The sequence below is a fragment of the Nilaparvata lugens genome, chromosome 8 (genome assembly GCF_014356525.2).
Source record: "Nilaparvata lugens isolate BPH chromosome 8, ASM1435652v1, whole genome shotgun sequence".
Taxonomy (NCBI): Eukaryota; Metazoa; Arthropoda; class Insecta; order Hemiptera; family Delphacidae; genus Nilaparvata; species Nilaparvata lugens.
Genome location: NC_052511.1, coordinates 39,343,987 through 39,365,842, shown reverse-complemented (window position 1 = coordinate 39,365,842; position 21,856 = coordinate 39,343,987). Strand labels below are relative to the sequence as shown.

The following is a 21,856-nucleotide window of genomic DNA, read 5'->3' as shown; positions in this document are numbered from 1 at the left end:
TCCTTTTTAAATTTGAAAATTCTGTTTTTTTGATCATGTCAACAATATATTGAAGTTCAATAAATCAATCAAATTTTTTATTCACAATACAAACAGTCGAGGGTCATGCCAAAACCAAAGGTTTTTCGGCGGGTGCCCAGTTACAGGAAAAAAATGAGTTACAAAAGATAAATAAACTTGGACAAAATAAATATTACACTTCAAAGATTCTAAGTAAAAAATGAAAGAGAACTAATACAAAATTCAGATATAAAATAAAAAATATACATCAGATTTTGATACAGAATTAATAAAAAAAGGGAAAATGAAAATTTATTAGAAAGGAATAAAATATTAAGGAAAAGGGAAAAATTGTTTTACACAAGTAATAGTACATTTTTATCGTTAAGGCAGGTAGCAGTGACAATAAAAGGAAAATTTTAAAACTTCAACCAGCAAAAATTGAAAAGTTCTAATAATGTAAGCATATATGCTGTCATTTTTTTAACTTGACGTTTCCTAAATTATGTGCACGTTTGTAATATTATTAGTTTTATAAATTGAATGTGCTGTTATTATTGAGATACATCATTACATCCTTCTTAGAGTAATCACAAATATTTGGAGGTACGGTATTCTGTTAAATAAGTAGGAAATTACATAATGTAGGGATTTTCTACCATAAATATTATTGAATCTGGGTACTACATATATTGTTACATTCTTTTATTGAGAGACTGAATTCATTTTCTCTCTTATAAGTTCATTGAAACTCCATGACACCAATGAAAGAAGTGGATTACGGAGAACTAATCAACGTCTATTCCCTACACAAGCAATTTATTTTTCCAAAAGATTAGTTTCGGACAAGTTACGCTCAGAACATTTTCTTCGAATTCATATCATATCATATTTCAATTAACACGGAATTGCTGTGTTAAAATTTTAAAATCATTAAAGATATTTATTATGCATTTTTTCAAATATATCTTTATAACAATTGAGTTTTATAAAACCTTTTATTGTTCAAATGGTATTACCAACTGTTCTTTTATGAGCAACTGGCATCCTTCAACTTCAAGTTCTAGTCAAGTCAAGCAAGTCGGAAAACTAGCCTTTTCAAGATGGCGGCTCCAGGTTAGTATCAATTTCTAATGTCACGTGAAATATTTTCTAATATTTAAATTATTTCTCAGGCAGTAGCAATATTTTTGTAACCTCATATTATTATATTCAATCCTGTAAAATTTTGACTTTGAGGGTACATAATTTTTCCTTATTTTCTATTCGTTCCGTGAAACCGACTCTAGCCTAGAATAGCCTATCAAGTAAACCTCGTGGCATACCAAGGTGATGTGTTTAATATTAATTTCTCTTTATAATTTATTCGGTTTCTAAAGGCTTTTGTAGTTCCTCTATCTTAAAATACTAATTAAATCTGAATATTTATAAAATAGTATGGTTTCAGATCAATCATACATACTTGTCCAAAGTTTACAAAATACAATGCTATTTGTTCAAGGCAGATGGTCTGAGTAGGCTTTTGCAAAAGAGTTTCAAATCTGTGTCAATTCGATTTATTAGATGTAGTTTTACAGAGGTCACTTAAATTTATTATTGGGTAACCACGCTATGTTTATTATTTATTAGATACATTTACAAGCCTATTTCAGAAATAAAGATGTAATCTTGCTGTAAATCAGATCTAAATTTTATTTTACTGGATTTTTATTTAAAAATCATAAATCTTTTGCATAACGTTGGCTTTAACAAACAGAATACTCATTCTACTAGCTAGTAATGAAATTTATTTATTCTACATTCTTTACAGTTGTTTGATGTCGTTGTTTCCTCTGTTGAATGTATTCATCATAATATTTTTTACAGTGATGCAATAGTTATTAGAGTTTAAGCGATTACAAATAAATGCTTTAAAAGCCATATTATAACTTTTGTCTTATCCAACATAAAATGTTTTATTCCATTAGCCCTGTTGAATGCATTTATCATAATATTTTTTCATAGTGATGCAATAGTTAATCTTCCGGCAGTCGCGCTCTTGTAAAAAGTACTACAGTGTCAGTACAAAATGGGGTGGTGTCAGTGAATGAGTTACCTATGCATTCCAAAACTTTTCCCCCATCACTGCACTGAGTATATCACTTGGTATTAACCAAGCAATAGTTCAGTCTTTGGGTTCCATTTAGTCAAGTACATTTTGTTTTAAATAATTATAGAAAACACAGTTGAAAATATACACAATAGATCTTATACATTATCTTCTTCGTTTAGAATTGAATCCTCTACGGTTAGCAAAATTTATCACTTTTGAGTTCGATTACAGGAGCATGAGCATGCAATTTTATTGCTTGAATACATCAGTATAGATAGGCGAATTTGTAACTTGTCGAATTAAATCCCGATATTTAAAAGTTCACAGAATTGCATATATAAAATAGAAATTGAGCGTTATTGTTCAGCCTTGTGAAAATTCATATATTACTTGCTCCAACCTGTATATGACATCAGTCTTCCTTGCTAGAGCTTCTGAAAGTTTGTCATTATTGGATTTTAGTGATTTTATTTCTTCCTTATATTCTTTTATATCGTCTAAAAGGATTTTTAAATTCTTTATTCAAAAAAATTATAAATAACAAACAAATACATTCCAAAATTCCATAATTTTAATTATGACGTCAAATTGTTTGTCCTGTGTGAAGCTATGTCGGTCAGCCTTGCGATTTTTAGAATTTAACTTAGTGTTTGAGATGTCAGATTTATTCAGCAGCCCAGATACTTGATACTTGTAGTTATCCCAGTGGAAACGCTGCTGCGTCGTGGTCGTCACTCTGTAGATACCTCTTCTACCGAGTAGTATGGATTGGCTAACAGATAGCTCTTGAATGCTTTCTTGAATCTGTCCTCTCTCTATGCTTCTAATGCTAGCTGGATAAAAGCGCTGCTTCGTCACTAATTTCCTTATTACTCTTTTCGCACATCCAGAATTGAACATTAGGAGTTTTTTTTTCATATTGTCTTACTGCGCATCTGTAATGTTGACACAGTTTATGATACCAAGCTCCCTCATCGCAGTCACAGGCCACCGCCTTGTCATTATTAAGAACTGGGCTTGTACAAAAGTTACATAAGTATTGCTTAGAAATGTTTAGTCCGGCCGTTTTGGAACTATTTTCAGTTCAGTTGTAATATTAAAAATTTCCACCTGCGCTCTGGTCAAGTGTAGAGTATATCAATGTATAGTTTCTTCTATCATTCACATTTCAGTATAGTCACAGTTCAGCTGACCAACATAATAGAGCTTGTCAAATTTTTAAACAGCAACACATAGGATATCAGACATAAGACAAAATACAACAAAGAAAGCAAGAGTATCACAGCAGCAGAGAAATTATCATAGTAGTAAAAGTAATATCACAGCAGTTAATTAGTTTATTCTGATGGTGTTTGTGTCAAGTTAGTAAGTTATTAGAGTTTAAGCAATCACAAATTAATGCTTTAAAGGCCATATTATAACTTGTCTTATCTAACATAAAATGTTTTATTCCATTAGACCTATCTCATTTTACATTTGACATGGTAATACCAATACCAATACCTACTATTACTTCTATCAAGCTGAAAGTATGGATAAATTATTGCATTTGTGGAATAAAGTATTTTTATTTCAATAAAATCTATATTTAATAAAATACAAATGTCTTTAATCTGAAATTTATATAGTATTCCATCCAATAAAAAATTGATACAGTAACAAAAGTTACATTGATAAGCTAGTATAAACTACTACGATCTAGGAAGAATCAATCTACATGTTATGACGTCATTAATTAGTTGTGTGGCCTGAAGTAATAGTAGGTATTGCCAATACCCACTATCACTTCAGGCCCCACAACTGAAGCTATGATGAACTATGACGTCATCATATGTAGATCGACGATCTACTGGCGATAGGCTAGCGAAATAAGAGCTCTGATACTTGTTATCACATTTGATTATGGTAACCAACAAAATTCCAATTACGAATTCTATTTTCACGTTCTTCCATTTCAATGAATATGGTTTGTTCATCATTCTTCCAATATTTGGATTAAATTTCTAGGATTCTGTTGTTGTGTACCTAATTGTCGCGGGAATTATAACAAGACTCCAAAAGTTTCTGCTTTCTCTTTTTGAGAGATTAAACTTTTAAACGAAAATGTATACTAGCGAAAAAAAGAAAGAACTTTAATCCATCAAAACAACAGTTTACATGAAGTGTAAAAGAACAGTGTAAATAAAGTGTGAGAGGAACATTTAATTAAAGTGTGAAAGAAAATGTAAATAAAATGCGAAATAAAAGTATAATTAGAGTGTGAAAGAACAGAGTATAAAAAGTGTGTGAAAGAACTATTAAACTAATAAATTAAAAAGTAAATGCAAGTGCTGGAACTGTCCATAACATCATAAGATTAAAGGTTTTACCTAACTGAAAACATCCTGATGGGTTTCTTTCTCTGTACCACAGATTTATTGTCATCAAGTCTGTGGGAGCCTCTTTCCTAAAAAAGAGAAACATCTAATTTGGTTTACCTTCGATTTAACTGTTATTTGATTCTGATACAGGCTATAATTAAGTATTTCCGGTCGAGATAAATTTATCTATCACTGAATCGAATATTTCTATCAAGCTGAAACTATGGAGAAATTATTGCATTTGTGGAATAAAGTGATTTTATTTCAATAAAATTTCTTTTAATAGAACAAAAATTTCTTTAATCTGAAATTTAGATAGTATTTTACCAAATAAAAAGCGATACAGTAACAAAAATTAGAGATCATAATACGTTGATAAGCTAGTAGAGACTACTATGATTCTAGGAAAAATCAATCTACATGTTATGACGTCATTAATTAGTTGTGGGGCCTGAAGTAATAGTAGGTATTGGTAATACTGGTTCATTTATTTTATTGCAACTAAGATTAAGATCTGTATTTTTTTTCTTGCAGGAAAGAAAGGAAAAGTAAAATGGAAAGCTGCCTACATACCAATAGAAACTGTAAAAACAGCTTCCGGATCCGGTGAAATTAATTTGAAACTTAATGACTATGGTGAGTGTTATTATTCCAATATTACTATTTTATATTCCATTAGGATTGTTAGCATATAGTCTACTTAAAATACATCAATTATAAAGAATTAGCAACGCTTTTGTTAAATCTGGCTAATACTAATATTAAGAAGGTATATAAATTAGTAAACTTCTTGCTTATGAGGACCTCATTACACATATAATAATTACTAATTATTATCATGACATAATTTTTCATCGATTTGCATGCTTTGCAAGCTGTGATTTTAGATTGATATAATTTTAAACCGATATTTAGTAATTATCATAGATCTTGTGTCAGAGAAAAACCTGTTAAAAAATTATTACTAATTTATCAAGTGGGTTTTCGTTGTTTAATTTTGTTTTTTATCTATATAGCCTAAACTTCATTTTCATAGGCTTTGTGTTGAAACTGAATATTAGACAATGAGGAAACAAAGCTTAAATATTGGACTGTCATCACCAAAATTTGAAAGAAAAAATAACAGAAGGATTTCCTTAGTATTTAATCAACTAATGTTTACACAACATTTTCATTTGTTAAATAAAATTACTTGAATTTCAAATATAAATTCATGGATGAAAATAAATTTAACTAAGAAAATTGAAGTGAAAGTAAGTTTTATGTTCCTTGTATTATCAATACATGCTGTGCCACAAACAGTGTAACAGCCGAACAATGTAGATTCTACATGAAATTCGTAACAAAAAATGTGCAGTGAAATTTGGCTTTGAAATCAAGGAAAGTACTTTTTTCAACTTTGAGAGCTCATAAAGAAAGGAACAAATCTTATTATTTCTATTAAAAATTTCCATTTCCTACCATATTCTTTGAGCCGTTTGCACAGCATAGATTGCTGAACTTCGACAATTGAGTTAGTTAATCCTGAAAGTTTAAACTTGAATCAGTTTTCTCAGTGCATTTACCAATCCAGTTTAAGTTAAACTAGTTTAGCATTAAGTTGGTAATAGAATGACATCGATTACACTATCAAGAAGGCTGAATTTTACAGGGAATTTATTTGTTTACAACCGAGCAGTACATTGAGATTATATTGCTACACATTCGTTGTTCAAGATCCACAGAGCTGTAAGCTGCTGTACGATAATGAAAGAAAAAATCGATCTAAAAATTTCTCAAATGATGAAATACAATTACTTTACATAATATATTTTCTAAGATGAGAGAAGTGACATTGTTATGCTTAAATCTACTATGGTCTCTCATGTTCATTAGAAAACTTTCAAAAGTTGTGTTATAAACATGTATCTCAGTGTTATTTAGAAACATGTCTTCTGCTGAAAGAGCACTAGGTCTATTCAAAGTTTTCGTATTTTATTTTGAGTTAGTTTTATTTGATCCAATACCGGTACTAATTTGGCATTTGCTTTATTTGATCCAATAGCGGTACTAATTTGGCATTTACTTTATTCAAGCGAAAACGTTTAAAAATGTCTTACTTGTCCCAGAAATTATAATGATTAGTTCATCAGAATCATCTGTTCCCGTATCAAAACTTTGCAAATGTCAATTTTTTTGGTTTAAACCTCCTGCTTTGATAGTTTAAATTTCTGACAGGGTTTGAACTGGTACTGTGCATACGGAATATTAGTATTTAAAAAAAACATATTTGGTTTTAACTTTAGCTTGAACTTATACTGATCGAATTAGATTTTGACTGATAGTTTTTCAGTTCTTGACGTTTTTAAAAGAAATATAAAAAAAATCTTTAGCCTATATCTTGAAACTAACGTCGATTTAAGAAAATTTTGCTGTTTTTTTTTTATATTGCAATTTTCTTGTAAAATCTATGGTGTTACATTTTGTATTTTGCGATGTTTTAATTGTGCGATGTGTTTGGTAGACGACTATGGCGGCCGCCGCACGGACGATGTGGTCCTGCCGAAGGCGCCGCGAGCGTCCCGTGCCGCCGAGGAGGACGCCAAGGTGCCGACGACGGGGCCGTTCTACGCCTACATCTCCAACCTGGCCTACGAGCTCAACGAGGACGAGTTGACCGACTACTTTCGCAGTCTCAACGTGAACGTCAAGTCGGTCAACCTGCCCAAGAACGACCAGTCGTTCAAGTCGCGCGGCTTCGCTCACGCCGAGTTTGAGGATCGCGACAGTCTGCTGACCGTGCTGCATTGCGCGCATTCCGTAAGTAACATTACACAATAATCAAATAGAAATTAGCTTCATTCTGCCATAATAAACAATTACAGAAATACAATTTTCAGTCTCAGAGTTATACCATAGAGAAACGTTATATCTTAAGAAGATATCCCATGGTATAGCTTGTTTATTCATTTATTTATTGCCAAAAAGAAAACAAAAAAATTAGCATACACATACACATATATATACATATGCAAAAATAAGAATAAAATGTACATAAGCGTAATACATTTACATATACATTAAGAAGAAAAAATGAATTGTTTATGAAACAATTTTTAGTCTTAGTTATACCATAAGAAGATATCCCTTGGTATAGGTCGTTTATGTTCCAAAGCCGATTTTTTGTCAACTCAAGCTGATTACTGTCTACGTCTGTCTATTGTTACTGTTATGGCCGAGTGAGAGTGTAAGAACGGCACAATTTTTTAGTTCAGATTAATTTATACTAGCATTATGAAGTTATAAGGAGGACATGACAGTTATACTAGGGTAGCAGATGGGGAAGAACCTAGAAAGCAATTTTAAATACGCTTCCAGTATGAAGTAACCCATAAATAAACACTAGAGCATGGGTTTCACAATAAAAGTAAATTGCAATACTTTTTTTAGTCAATACTGTAGACTACATTTTTATATAATACATTACCGGTACATAAGATTTGTGAGAGTAAAAACCATGTAAGTTTATATGACTTTGTGAGTTTCTCAAAGGAAGGCCCATGTATGAAGTATGTGATTTTCTTGTAACAAGAGACTCAGACTGGCAGTGGAAAAATATACTGAATCTATTTTTGAAACAACAAATATTAATAATGAATTAGGCTCTTTGTAGTTACAAAACGATTGTCATATTTTTTGACAACAATTACTGTTCTTGAAGAATAATTATGTAATAAAGAATTTTAACTATTGACTATGAAAGAGTAATAAATGATAACAATTTTTTGCAAAATACACTTTTCAAATAATAATACTTACAGTAGGCTACATTATTGCATGTTAGTAACAAGAATGCATTTTTATAAATTAATAATTTGCGTCTTTAGGAAATACATGAATCGAGTTCGTTGGCTAACTAATTGACTCACTTCGTCGTTTTTTAGGATAGTTTGGTGAATTGTGTGGTGAATTGTTGTAAGTGTTTGTGGAACAATGTTGCTTGTTTGTTGAATTTTATCGATGTATTTGGCAGGACCTGAAAGGGAGGAGAATGCGCGTGGAGTTGGCACAAAACGACGCCCGAGGCGGGGGCATGCGCAGTGGAGGAATGCGCAGTAACATGAATGAGCCCGACTACATCAGTCAGGACTGGCGAGCGGGTGGACGCCGGGATAACAATGATGATGATGGTAACTATTTCAAATTATCAACTGTACTTTATTTATATCTTCTCATATCTCGCACATTCGACTATCGACTCAAACTCTGTGATAGATAATACATTAAATAATTAATGTATTGATTAGATAACACATTACCGTAATTAATGTTGTGATTTGACAAATCTTCATACTCCACAGGAGTCACTGGTTGAAAATATCAGCACCATTCTGAACTATATGCTATAGAGAAATATTTATAGAGCTATAATTATATGCTGAGCATTCTGGGGAAATTCTGTTGAGTCAATCCAGATTACAAAAATGTGCTGTAAGGGTGATGATGATGAGACGACAAGGAGGACAAGCTGCCGTCCATATTTTAAAACATTGCAAATACTGCCACTTCCCAGTTTTTTCATGTTAGAATGTATTTTCCTCATTAAAAATAACGAAAATAGTATGATTAGAGATTCTTTGATACATTCTTATGATACACGGAGACTTCAAAATCTCAGTGGTGAACAGCATAGAACCACACTATATGCTCAGGGGGCTAAAATTTTAACTATTGACTATGAAAGAGTAATAAATGATAACAATTTTTTGCGAAATACACTTTTAAAATAATAATACTTACAGTAGGCTACATTATTGAATTTTAGTAACGAGAATGCATTTTTATAAATTAATAATTTGCGTCTTTAGCAAATATATGAAACGAATTCTTTGGCTAACGTAATTGACTTACTTCGTCGGTTTTAAGGATAGTTTGTTCGCCAAATACTAGGTCTGCTAACTTGATATTTTTGCAATTTCCTATTATTACTGTTTGAATAGCAATAGTTTGATTATCATGTGGTGAATTGTTGTGTTTGTGGAACAATGTTGCTTGTTTGTTGAATTTTATCAATGTGTTTGGCAGGACCTGAAAGGAAGACGAATGCGCGTGGAGTTGGCACAAAACGACGCCCGAGGCGGGGGCATGCGCAGTGGAGGAATGCGCAGTAACATGAATGAACCCGACTACATCAGTCAGGACTGGCGAGCGGGTGGACGCCGGGATAACAATGATGATGATGGTAACTATTTCAACTTATCAACTGTACTTTATTTATATCTTCTCATATCTCGCACAATCGACTCCAACTCTCTCTAGAGCGAGTTTCACCAAATTCACGTTAACGCTTCGCTTAGTAATCTCCAATTAACACTAACTGATGACTTTAACGAAAGATTAAGAAATTTGATTTCACCAACGAAAACTAATGTTACGTTACGAAACGACAGATTAGAGTGGATCAGGGTGGCAGTGCGGCTCCATGACACTTGTTTCACATTGTTAGCATGTAAAACCTAACCTAGAAAATCCAACTAGATTTCGAAACCACAAGTTTTGTTTACCAAATTGAATAGAGATTAGCCTACAAATTTTAGTAATTAATAATAATTATAGTGTAGTTTTTTTAGCTGTAGCTTATGGTTTATTAAATTCAATTTAGGTTGTAGTGTTTTAATAATTCTATAGATTGTTTTTTTTTTGTAAATAAGTAAAATTTCACAGGATGTCTTCTAGCCATTCTGTCAATGTTGTGTTGCCTAAAATTATCAAAATAAGAAAGGACTCAACATTCATGAACAGTGAAAGAACGCATCTTGTTACATAATTCTTGTATACAGCTGTATATTTTATAGAGATATACGGTAAGCTTATTTAGCGTCTTTCAGCAATTCTAATTCAGCAACCTACAGTTATCAAGTTCAATTACCTAATGTGAACCTACAGCTTAATTCTGATTCAGCAATTACTTACATGTATTCTAACTTTACCTGAATTCCTTTCCTCACTTTTTTTATATGGCTAACATTAGTCCACTTTCGAAATCCCATCCTGGCACTTTTTATAGTCAATAGTATTTAGGTGAAACGATGGTTAATGATGATGTTGTGTCATGCACCACACTGAAAATTATAGTGCTGATAATGACTAGTTAGTTTCTGAAACCAATCGTTCATTGATATAGGTCACTATTGATCACTACTGATCTGTTGAATTTATTCAATCATCTTGCACAAACTTGGCCTGGTTGTTGATTATTGCACAATATTCCACAAGCATTGTGACTGATAGAGCAGTTGAAGTTGAAACTATATTTCATTTGTTTGTGCATATTTTTAGGTCACTAAATTGTATTTAGAACGTTTAATATATGTATATTGTGTATAATTACACAGTTGTTAACGTTTGAACCTACAGTTTAATTCTGATTCATCAATTATTACAGGTATTCTAAACTATGAGGAATTATGTTCCTTTCCTCACTTTTTTAAACTTTCTTAGGGTTTGTCGTACATAAGTAAGTGAATAAGTTGGCTAACACTAGTCCACTAAAGTAATACTATCAAGACTTTTTTTAATTTTTTGAATGCCCATCTTCTTCATACATTTCATAGTATTTTTTCATGGTCTTCATAGTATTATTCATCACGATGGTTAATGATGATGATGTGTCATGCACCACACTGAAAATTATAGTGCTGATAATGACTATTTAGTTTCTGAAACCAATCTTTCCAGAGAATAATTATCAGCAAAAACTGGCTTTCTTTTTATAATATCACAGTTTTGCAATTTTTTATTGTACTGTGTAGGTTCCTACTCGGAATATATTCAAACTCAATTAAAATTTTTCTTTGGTCTTTGAAAATAATTTCCAGGATTTTCCCAGTCATTTAGAAGGAAATTTATATACATTTGTAATTTATAGCACAGACATATTTGACTGGGAATGAATAATTCATTCTTGGTAAAGGTTTGTGTGCTACAACAAAATAAACTTCTTTCAGACAGTGCCTCAGCTGTAATCCTAGACTGAGTCATTCGTATTAAGAAGTACATGCTTTTGATCTGCCAGCAAATAATCCTGTCTCATTAAAAAATGTCCCTTAAATTCGTAATGATTTTAGTAGTTGGTGAGTAGTAATCAGAGAACAGGTTAGTCTAAGCTGTCTTATGCTATCTTTTCTCCTTGGTATTATGTAGTTTATATCTGATTTATAACGATAAGACCTTAATCAATAATACATTATTAATTGATGGTTTATGATGATTTGGTACCATGCACCACTCTGAACTAAGTGCTGATAGTTACCTTTTGTTTCTGAAACCAAAAATATACTATAATAAAATCATTTTCAATATACAAATACAATTATACAATATCAACTAAGATGTTATATTGAAGGGAAATAATTGATGGTTTGTGATGATTTGGTACCATGCACCACTCTGAACTAAGTGCTGATAGTTACCTTTTATTTCTGAAACTATAACTATTCATCAAGCTTTTTCGATAAAATTATCTATTTTGTATCGCATATGCTAATCACACAGCATGACGAGTTCACATGTTCAACACACTTGTTCTGTCGTTAGTTCCACCCTAATGAAGTGTTCAAATCTATAATTATTAGTTATTCATTTATTTCTATATCGAAACACCTCTGCAGAGGTTCTTACAACTGACATTCATTTCAACTTTCAATCTCATCAATTTTGAAACAGAGCCTATTAGCATAGAGAAACAATAGCATAAGTAGATATCCCATGGTATAGGGCGTTTATGTCGCAACTTTTACTGTCATCTCAAGCCGCTAGTTCATGTAATTATTTCCCGTGAAGCTGTGTGACACTGGTAGTCTCTCATATTGTGCCGTTCATACACTCTCACCTCAACAAAACAGTAAAATTCGACAATAATCAACAGTAATCGGCTTTAGATAACAGTAAAAGTTGCGACATAAACGCCCTATACCATGGGATATCTACATACGCTATTGTTTCTCTATTCTATTAGTTTGCACACTCGCTTGATTATTTATGAACGCTTTTTGGCAGGTTACAATAGTCATCGAAACTATGGAGATTATAAATGCAACAACTGGCACCTTTTCATTTCAATTTTTATTTTATCCATTTTGAAATAGAACCTATCAATTTTCACATTTCCAACGCTCGATTACTTGATTATTTGAACGCTATTTTAAAGTTGAATTCATTAATTTTATGAACGCAGGTTACAAGAGTCGTCGAAACTACGGAGACAGCGGGTTCGGGCGCCGCGACGGCGATCGCGACCGCAGAGGGGGCGGCTTCGACCGCGACCAGCGTGGAGGCGGCGGATTCTCACGCGATGAGGAACGCGACTGGACGCGGGACAGCAACACTAGCTGGCGTGATCGAGGTGGCAGTGACCGTGACCGTGATCGAGGTGGTGACCGTGATAGGCGGGGCGGTGGCGGCTTTGGCGGTAGTCGCGGATTTGACGACAGGAGAGGCGGTGATCGGGATGACAGGGACAGGCGGGACAGGGGAGGTGGTGAACTGTCGTGGAAACGGGACACTATGACGCCCTCATCGCAAGAACGTAAGTAATTACGTTCATTTATTTATTGTGTTTATTTCATTTAGCCGATTATAAATAACTAATATAATTACATTATTGTAAACAATGATATGATATTACTCACGAGACTGACCATCCTTCAACACAAGCTATGGGATGTAACATATGTATTTAGTATTTGTATTGTATTATTCTAATTTCAGAAAATGATCAGAAATATTGTAAATGTATTACGAGGCATCAGGCAAATTTATTTATTTATTAAAAATATTACAATAATAATAAATTAATCTTAACAGGAGTCCTTCAAGCCATTAAGTAAGCGTACTTAGGTTCTCACTGCCGAATGGATTTTATTTAGGTTATTTTTATATTGTAGTATTTCGCACACTTATTGTCCTCCAGTGTATAATACCATAGAGAAACAATAGCGTTAGCGTAAGTAGATGTCCCATCGTATAGAGCGTTTATGTCGCAAATTTTACTGTTATCTCAAGCCTATAGTCCACCTAGTTCTTTCCCGTGAAGCTTTATGACGCTGGTAGTATCTCATATTGTACCGTTCATACACTCTTACCGGGTCAAAACAGTAAAAATCAACAATAATCGACAGTAATCGGCTTGAGATAACAGTAAGAGTTGAATGAATGAATGAATTTATTTGCCAAAAACAAAATACAAAAAAGCTTTACAAAAAATAAATATAAGTATATGCTACTGCACTTAAATCAAGATACATACATTTATTTAATTGGATATAATAACGAAATGATATCCTTTACATTACAAACAATAGTTTTAAAATGAAGATTCAATTTATGATCACATGCATAAGTACAGTAGGTGAGGCAAAAACACCGGCAAAAGGAAGATTCCTTGTGCGCCAGTGTGAGTCGTGAATCAGCTTAATCAGGGATGTAATATATAAACTTGAATCTAGCGTATGAAGTGTTCGAAAATATAATTTATAATATGAAGTTGATTATTGTATAAAAGTCAACGATTGGAAATAATTCAAGTTTAGCCATGCCTCTATGGCTCTTTTTCTGTGTTTATTATTTCGGAAATTATTAAGTGGAAATTCACTTTCTAGTATATTTATGAATTTACTGCTAATGTAGTAAAGTTGCCTTCTAAGAAGAGCTGAGTTGGTGTTATATATTTCATATTTTCTTATTGTATTAGGTCTAAGATTATAATTTATGTCATCGGCTAGAGGGAAATTATGCTCGTATTTGAAACTGTAATTTGTTATGCAACTAAGATATAACTGTCGTATAGTTTTAACATCAAATTCACTGAACAAAATCTTACTATCATAAGTTCTAGGTTTCTTTAAAATTGTCTTTATGATGAATTTTTGTATTAGAAAAAGGTTTTAATATGGGTATCGAAAGTCCCACCCCAAACTATTAAACCATATCGCATTAGGGATTCTACTAGTGCCGTATATACCTGTTTGCATTCTGAGAAAGATAGCACATTTTTCAATTTATAAAATTATAAGATAGGTATTTTAGTCTCTTACATAGGAAGTTAACATGGATGTCCCATTTGAGACACTCATCGATCCATATACCAAGATATTTGAGGTTTGATTTCCTATTAATAACAGGGCAGGAACATCTATTAATATTTGGTTGATTTATTGAAGAACAGTTTGAATGGATTTTTAACTTATATTGATTGTTAGGTTTACCCTCTCTATTTGCTGAAAAAGCTATGTAATTGGTTTTTTCTACATTTAAACTCAAAGCATTAGAGTCCATCCAGTTCTTCACAATTTTCATATCTTGCTCTGCAACAATGAAAGTATCATTCCAATTATTTTCTGAAAATATAATCACTGAATCATCAGCAAAAGATGAAATTCTCCCATTCTTTAGCTTAATATTCAGCAAATCATTTACATAAAGAATTGCGAAAGAGTTGCAAAAGAGTTGCGACATAAATGCCCTATACCATGAGATATCTACTTACAAACACCAAAATACTTACAAATACTTACGCTATTGTTTCTCTATGATGATTCTCATTATAATTTTACTGCTACTGATTATTACACTTTTATAATGATAAAAAATTCGTTTCAATGATATTGTTAAGTAGTTAGTTTAATCGAATAGTTTTAATAATGGTGTGTTTTAGCGAGTGAAGAGCCACGCTCGCGACCCAAGCTGGACCTGAAGCCGCGGTCGGCGGCGCCGGTGGAGAAGGAGGAAGGGGGTGGTGGTGGTGGTGCGTCGATCTTTGGCGGCGCCCGGCCAGTGGACACGGCCTCCCGCGAGCGACAGATCGAGGAGCGACTCGAGAAGCAGACTGCATTGGTTGACGATCCGCCAAGGTAAGGTCACACACGCTACAAACGTTTCTAATTTAGAGATGTTCAATCAATTGAGATCTTTGTATGATTATCCCAATCATATTTATATGATCTGTAATTGTATCCACAAATAAATTAATCTTAACAGCATGAACATGGAGTAAAGGTTGCAAAGAAGCAAACTGCGCTGGTGGACGATCCGCTAAGGTAAAGGACACTCGATACTATCAACGAACGTTTCTAATTCTTGAAATATTCAATCAATTAGAACTTTGTATGATCTCAATAATATTATGATCTGTAATTGTATTCACAAATCTTTCATAAAATTTAATTTTGATAGTGGAATGATCCTCTAAGCTTCAAGTTTTACTCTTCAATTCATACAACAATCCAAAAGATTGTCAAGTTATAAGTTACTAACAATATTTTTTTAGAATTTAAAAAGATTACATAAGAAATAAAATTTGAAATCAACACTCAATAAATTCTTGTTTACTTCCAAAAATATTGAATTAACTGGCAAAATCTGTTACTCAGGTCTGTTGTTCTACATCAAACCCACTGAAATTAATTTCATTATTTTATAATGTGAATACAAGATACTATGGTTCATACTGCTCATGTTACAGTCAGAGAGTATTGTGTATGTAAAGAAAGTATTATCATCTATACTTTATACTTTGATGAAATTCACGTTTCAAGTCAATAGATATGATAGGACTGCATAGTTGCCAAGTTTCTTTTCGACAGCCTTCTTTATAAAATAGCTGTGATACGATTTATCCCGGTATATCTGGTTTAATGTTTGATTCTTATAAATAAATAAAAATCTTTACATTTTAAACACAAATTAAAAGTCCAAAAATTTTTAAATCAAAACCCTCCTACAAGGAAACACCCTGTGTGCTAGTGATAGTTTCTAAATAAAATTATATCATGATGGATCTCGAGATAAAAAGAATAAGTTATATAAATAAGATGAAAAAATATAGAGAGAATGAAAGCACACATCAGTTGAATAAGAGAGAAAGAGATGGCAAAACTATTATTTGTTTGGAATATTATTCTTATCATGTGTTGAAAGTTCTAAAGTGAACTCAAAGCTAGCATTGAGATCAATTTAACAGCTTTCAATTACTTTCAGCTTCAATAAATTGATCTGTATCTATACAGTATTACAGCTTTAAAGTTTTAATTACTTTGAATTAAATTATTTTTTGCCTGCCAACTGTTTTATGAACTTTTCAAACGTTCCCGTTATTTTGTATATCCCAAAGTGGCAGAAATTGAACTGATACAAAATTATTGTAAATCTTGACTGAAATTTGTATGCATACTCTTATTAGGTTGGGCACTTTGCTGTTTCATTTTTGATTCAATGAATGAATGAATTGAACGACAGTACTTTGTTTGTGTTATAGACGGAAAGGAGCTGATTCGGACAGATGGGAGCGCGGAAGGGACAGAGACAGAGATAGGGTTTACAGCAAGGAAGACAGGAGCCGAGACAGGGATGGCGAAAGGGAGAGGGAGAGAGACGAGGACAGGGATGTAGAGAGGGAGAAGGGTGGTGGTGGCAAGCCTGCCTTGGCCCCTGCTCCTCCCCCCTCTACCAATGCCTGGACTGCGCGTGCACAGATGGCCGCCAATCAGCATTCTGCGGTAATTCAATCATTCATTAATCCACATTAAGGGCCGTTTGCACAGTCAAAGCTTAAACTGAATGTAATCAGCTGGTGGCTTAAACTCAAAATGTAACACATTATAACAAACGAGACTTGATACGGATTTAATCCAGTTTAAAATGAAATTTAGTTTAAACTGTTACTGTGCAAACGGCCCTAAGTGTTCATTCACATATTCCATGCAGCTATAGTTATTATACTTATTACTGAAGAATGTTGAAGTTAGATACTACTTTTGGACTGTTGTATAAATTAGAATTGGAACCGTTTTGGACTTGAGCCTGTGATACTTTTCTGTAAGTTGTGTAATTCTGAATGATTAAATAAATAAATATATATGCACATATTCCATATAGTAACCGTCTTGAGCCAAAAAAATGCTCTCATTTCAATTCATGCAACAATCCAAATCTAGGTTATGTGTCAAATTTTACACTTTGAAACAAAGAAAGTGACAAATTTTGATTTCAACATTTCATTAAGTACCAAAAAACGACCAATATGGACATAATAATATGGTACCGTATTCATTATTTTTTTATTGTGTAAATCTATATCTCCTAATTTCTCTATAATGACTGTTCTTGAACTCGTGCAAAGAATACAGAGATAAGTTATAAGTAAGGATACAAAGGAACCGAACCTTATCCAATGCTTTTAAATAATCTGTACGTTTTGGATTGTGTTTGAGAGTGCAACAACTTTTGAATTGCAGTATCTATAGTATCATGAGTAATAGCACCAAGGTGTGTTCCGTGGTCTAGTATAATTATAGAGTGCTTACGTAGCAACCTAGAGATCCCGGGTTCAAACCCGCTCATCACCAAGTTTTGGCCATTTCACTCCCGTGTTATCGGGTGGGCATGTTACCTGACGGGAGGCCCATTGATGGATTGATGGCTTAAATGATATATTCAGGCAAGGAGGGACCTTCCACTACCTCCGTAAACAAAGCCATAGTGCATGACAGGTGGTTGATGGTAACGTCAGCACAGGTAGGGCTCCTACACCAATAAAAACACTAGCTGATATAGATCAACTGAAATCAACAAATTTTTATTGGTGTAGGAGCCCCACCTGTGCTGACGTCACACGAATGCACTAAGGCTTTGTTTACGGAGGTAGTGGACCTTCCCGCAAGGGACTCTTTACTTTTTTAATAGCACCAAACCTTATTTAACTGAGATAGAAGTAATCTTGTTCTCGGTTACTGGTTGAGTGCAATAGAAATAGACTTCTTTCAGACAGTGAATCGGTTTAAATAATTGACCGATACATTCGTATTAAGAAGTACACTTGCTTTGTTGATCATAACATTTCCACTATCTGTTTATAATTTGTCATAACTTGTAGTTTACAAGCGTTTCTGTTGAAAATAATTAAGATTGATTAGGAATTGTAAATTTTTAGCACAGATACTTTCGAGTGACAATGATTATTTGTTGGTTATTGGTCAACGGTTGTGTGCGACAGCAAAATAAGCTTCTATCAGACAGTGTCTCAGCTGTAATAATTGACTGATTCATTCGTATTAAGAAGTACATGCATTTGATGTTCCAGTGTATAATTCTATATCTCCTTATTTCTTTAAAACTCGTACTGATTTGACACAAATATAGTTGGTAGATTGTTTTTGTTCTGATGGTATTATTCCATTCCCATCATCATAATTATAATTGACCATATTTCTATTTGTTATACTATGTAAACATTATAAAAAGCTAGTATCTAATGTGTATTCATATGTCCAGTAGTTTATTAATTTATAGGGTTTGTAAATATGAGGATTATTCGTTATGAGGATTTGGAACTAGGCACCAATCTAAATTATGTGATGCTAGTTAACAACTATTATCAATCTGAAAATACGCTATTAATCTAAATTTACATTAGGTTATAATTTATAATACATTTTTAAAGTCGTCTCATTGAACTAGAAGAAAATATTCATTGAAATTATTAATAATTTCAATTATTGTTGGTTAATTTGTTTATGATGATTTGGTACCATGCACCACTCTGAGCTATGTGCTGATAGTTACCTTTTGTTTCTGAAACCTTGAATTCCATTTATTTTATTTCAATAATTATTTTTAATAATACGCAATAAACTAGTATATAACGTAGAATATTTTATCGAATATATTTTATCCTAGAAGTTAATCAATAGAATTTATATATTGATGGTTAATGATGATGTTGTGTCATGCACCACTCTGATAACTACAGTGCTGATAGTGACTAACGTTTCTGAAACCATATTACTGTATTTATCACTAAATTGTTAGATCATCTGCATCTTCTATATAATGTGTATTGTATGTAGCGTTTGAATATTTAGTGGATACAATTGTAATTCAAATTACAATAATACGGGCTCTTGACCTCTTAAATCCTCTTCATTCTTTCCTTTTTTTAAGTCTGTGGCCTATATTAGATGACTACTTCGGTTAATACCATTGGCCCTCTCTCTTTTTTTATCCACTTTTATTGTCATAATAGAATTTTCTATATCACTATAGTTGATGATGACGTAGTGTCATGCACCACACTGAAAATGTTTGTGCTGGTAAAGACTAACGATTCTGAAACCTTGGTTGATAAAGTTTTTGGAGTAGTTGAATGCGGTTCTGTTGCTTGTTGAAACTTTTTTGTAAATCTCAAAATTCATTTACAAATAGTTCACCCAAATCATAATTACATAATCATTAAATTTTTCATTGGTGTGGAAATTCTTGTTTGCACGATGGTTAATGATGATGTTGTGTCATGCACCACACTGAATATTATAGTGCTGAAAATGACTTGGTATCTGAAACTAATCTCTCATTGAAATACGTTATTCCCGGCAGATCAGTTCTACGAATTCAAACTGTTTTATACAGCTCTTGATGTTATGCTTTTTCTCTTCTCTCTCTTTTATAATGATGTTTATTGATGAGGATGAACCGACAAAGATGTGTTAGTTGTGTTACGTTTCCTTTCCTTGTAGTTTCCTGTTATGAAGATTTATTATCATAAGTATCAATGTCACTAATTTGCTAATAAGAATAGTTGAATAAGAAATATTAAACTTGATAAATCACTGAGAACTTGGAAAAAAACTTTGGTAGGTCAGAGAATTCAAGCCAAAATTACATTCACCTACTCACTTTCAGCACAGCCAAACACATAATCACTATAATATAGTACCATGAACTATAATAGTACTATAATATAGTAAATGAAGTACCAGCCACCTCGCGGGGGGCAGCAAGCCGCCTCTCGTCGACCTCTACCGCCTTCCGGTTAGTAGTTCACTTGAGCTAATTAATGCAATTAATCAATGCTTCTTGTGTCTTTGTGTGGCGCACTCGTCCAACCAACTCAACCAATTATGTCTCCTGCAAGAGACTCCCCACCAACAAAAGCCTTACGAATTTACTTTTTTACTATATTATAAGTTGTTCTGTAAATTATTGTGGCTGGTGGATACTAACACATTTAGATGTAACAATGTTGTCTTTAAATGATTTGGTGGATAATAACGCATGTAGTTTTAGTTAATGGAAATTTATATTTATTTATTTAACAACAAGGACAAAACTACTTAATCATAAAATGATTGGAAACGAAAAAACAGGCTTATAGCCCTTACTATTCCATTCCCGAATTTTGATTGCATATTAGTCCAAAAGAGGTTATGATTCTTCAGCAGTTTTATTTTAGGTAAATAAAATGATTGTATTGATTGTAGGACAACGGCCGGACGAGTCCGAACGGGTCCGAGGATGATTCGAGGGGTGCGGCCCCCGCCCACGACAGCGATGCCGCTCCCAAGAAGTACCAGCCACCCCGCGGGGGGCAGCAAGCCGCCTCTCGTCGACCTCTACCGCCTTCCGGTTAGTAGTTCACTTGAGCTAATTAATGCAATTAATCAATGCTTCTTGTGTCTTTGTGTGGCGCACTCGTCCAACCAACTCAACCAACCTTATTATCATTCACATCGATTTAGTTTAGCGTTAAAGTAGCTAACAATTATCTAGTTAACCTAATCGTTGAATAATATCAATTCAATTTAATTTGTCGCTGAAGTAATTTAACGATAATATAGTTTATTAAATCGTTAACTGCCGATTTAGTCTGTCTTTGAAGTAGTTCACGATTTTCTAGTTTACTAAATTGTAAACGCTATCGATTTAGTTGGGTGTTGGCTTGTGTGGCTTGTCCAACCAAATTAACAAAACATTTATTCATACCACAACGTTTACACAATCATTTACTCGTAATACAACGGTTCAGTTTGATGTAGAACAATAACTGATTATACGGTTTATCACACCAATTTACTATATCTATCGATTTAGTTTGTTGCAAAAGTCTCTCAGTTATATTAGTAGATGTTTGGGAAATTTCTCACCTTTTGTAAAATCATAATTATCACATCAAATATCTTGGAGAGTCCGATGATTTCACTAGGAATCAAACCTGCATCATTGTAGAAATTAATCTGAAAAAAGAAAGATTGAAAGAAATGCTCAGCGAAAGTAATTTTTTGATGAGTCGGACAAACGAATTGACTAACGAAAATATATGTTATTGAACAGCTCACATGTTTTGATGTATAACTATTTGTGTCAAAAATTTGTATGAATTTTTTATTATAAATATATCGTTATGATAATGAATATATTCATAGCAAAGGTAATTTTCTAGTGATTGATTGGATTGTAATAGTTTGTAGGCTTTCACATTCCTTATGATTTGAAATGTGCGTTTGATTACAGTGTTAGCAAAATATTATCGATTATTGTCAGTCTGAAACAATCTGATGAAATACAGTAATTGTATTTGCGATATGTGATGTAA

The 21,856-nt window shown here is 32.9% G+C and overlaps 1 protein-coding gene across 4 annotated transcripts in view; it reads left to right on the top strand.

Moving 5' to 3' along the window:
- Positions 1 to 1,037: 1,037 nt before the first annotated feature.
- Positions 1,038 to 21,856, top strand: part of LOC111044823 (eukaryotic translation initiation factor 4B) — a 31,417-nt gene continuing 10,598 nt past the window's right edge. For 2 of the 4 annotated variants that reach the window (XM_039434726.1, XM_039434728.1), the window contains exons 1-8: positions 1,038 to 1,116; positions 4,987 to 5,088; positions 6,956 to 7,251; positions 8,465 to 8,621; positions 12,668 to 13,018; positions 15,146 to 15,341; positions 16,745 to 16,985; positions 20,745 to 20,889. In XM_039434726.1, the coding sequence (XP_039290660.1) occupies positions 1,104 to 1,116; positions 4,987 to 5,088; positions 6,956 to 7,251; positions 8,465 to 8,621; positions 12,668 to 13,018; positions 15,146 to 15,341; positions 16,745 to 16,985; positions 20,745 to 20,889 (1,501 nt within the window). In that variant the 5' untranslated portion in view covers positions 1,038 to 1,103. Of the gene's footprint in view, positions 1,117 to 4,986; positions 5,089 to 6,955; positions 7,252 to 8,464; positions 8,622 to 9,516; positions 9,674 to 12,667; positions 13,019 to 15,145; positions 15,342 to 16,744; positions 16,986 to 20,744; positions 20,890 to 21,856 lie in introns of all 4 variants that reach the window. The other 2 variants (XM_039434727.1, XM_022330051.2) reach the window with 2 other exon arrangements.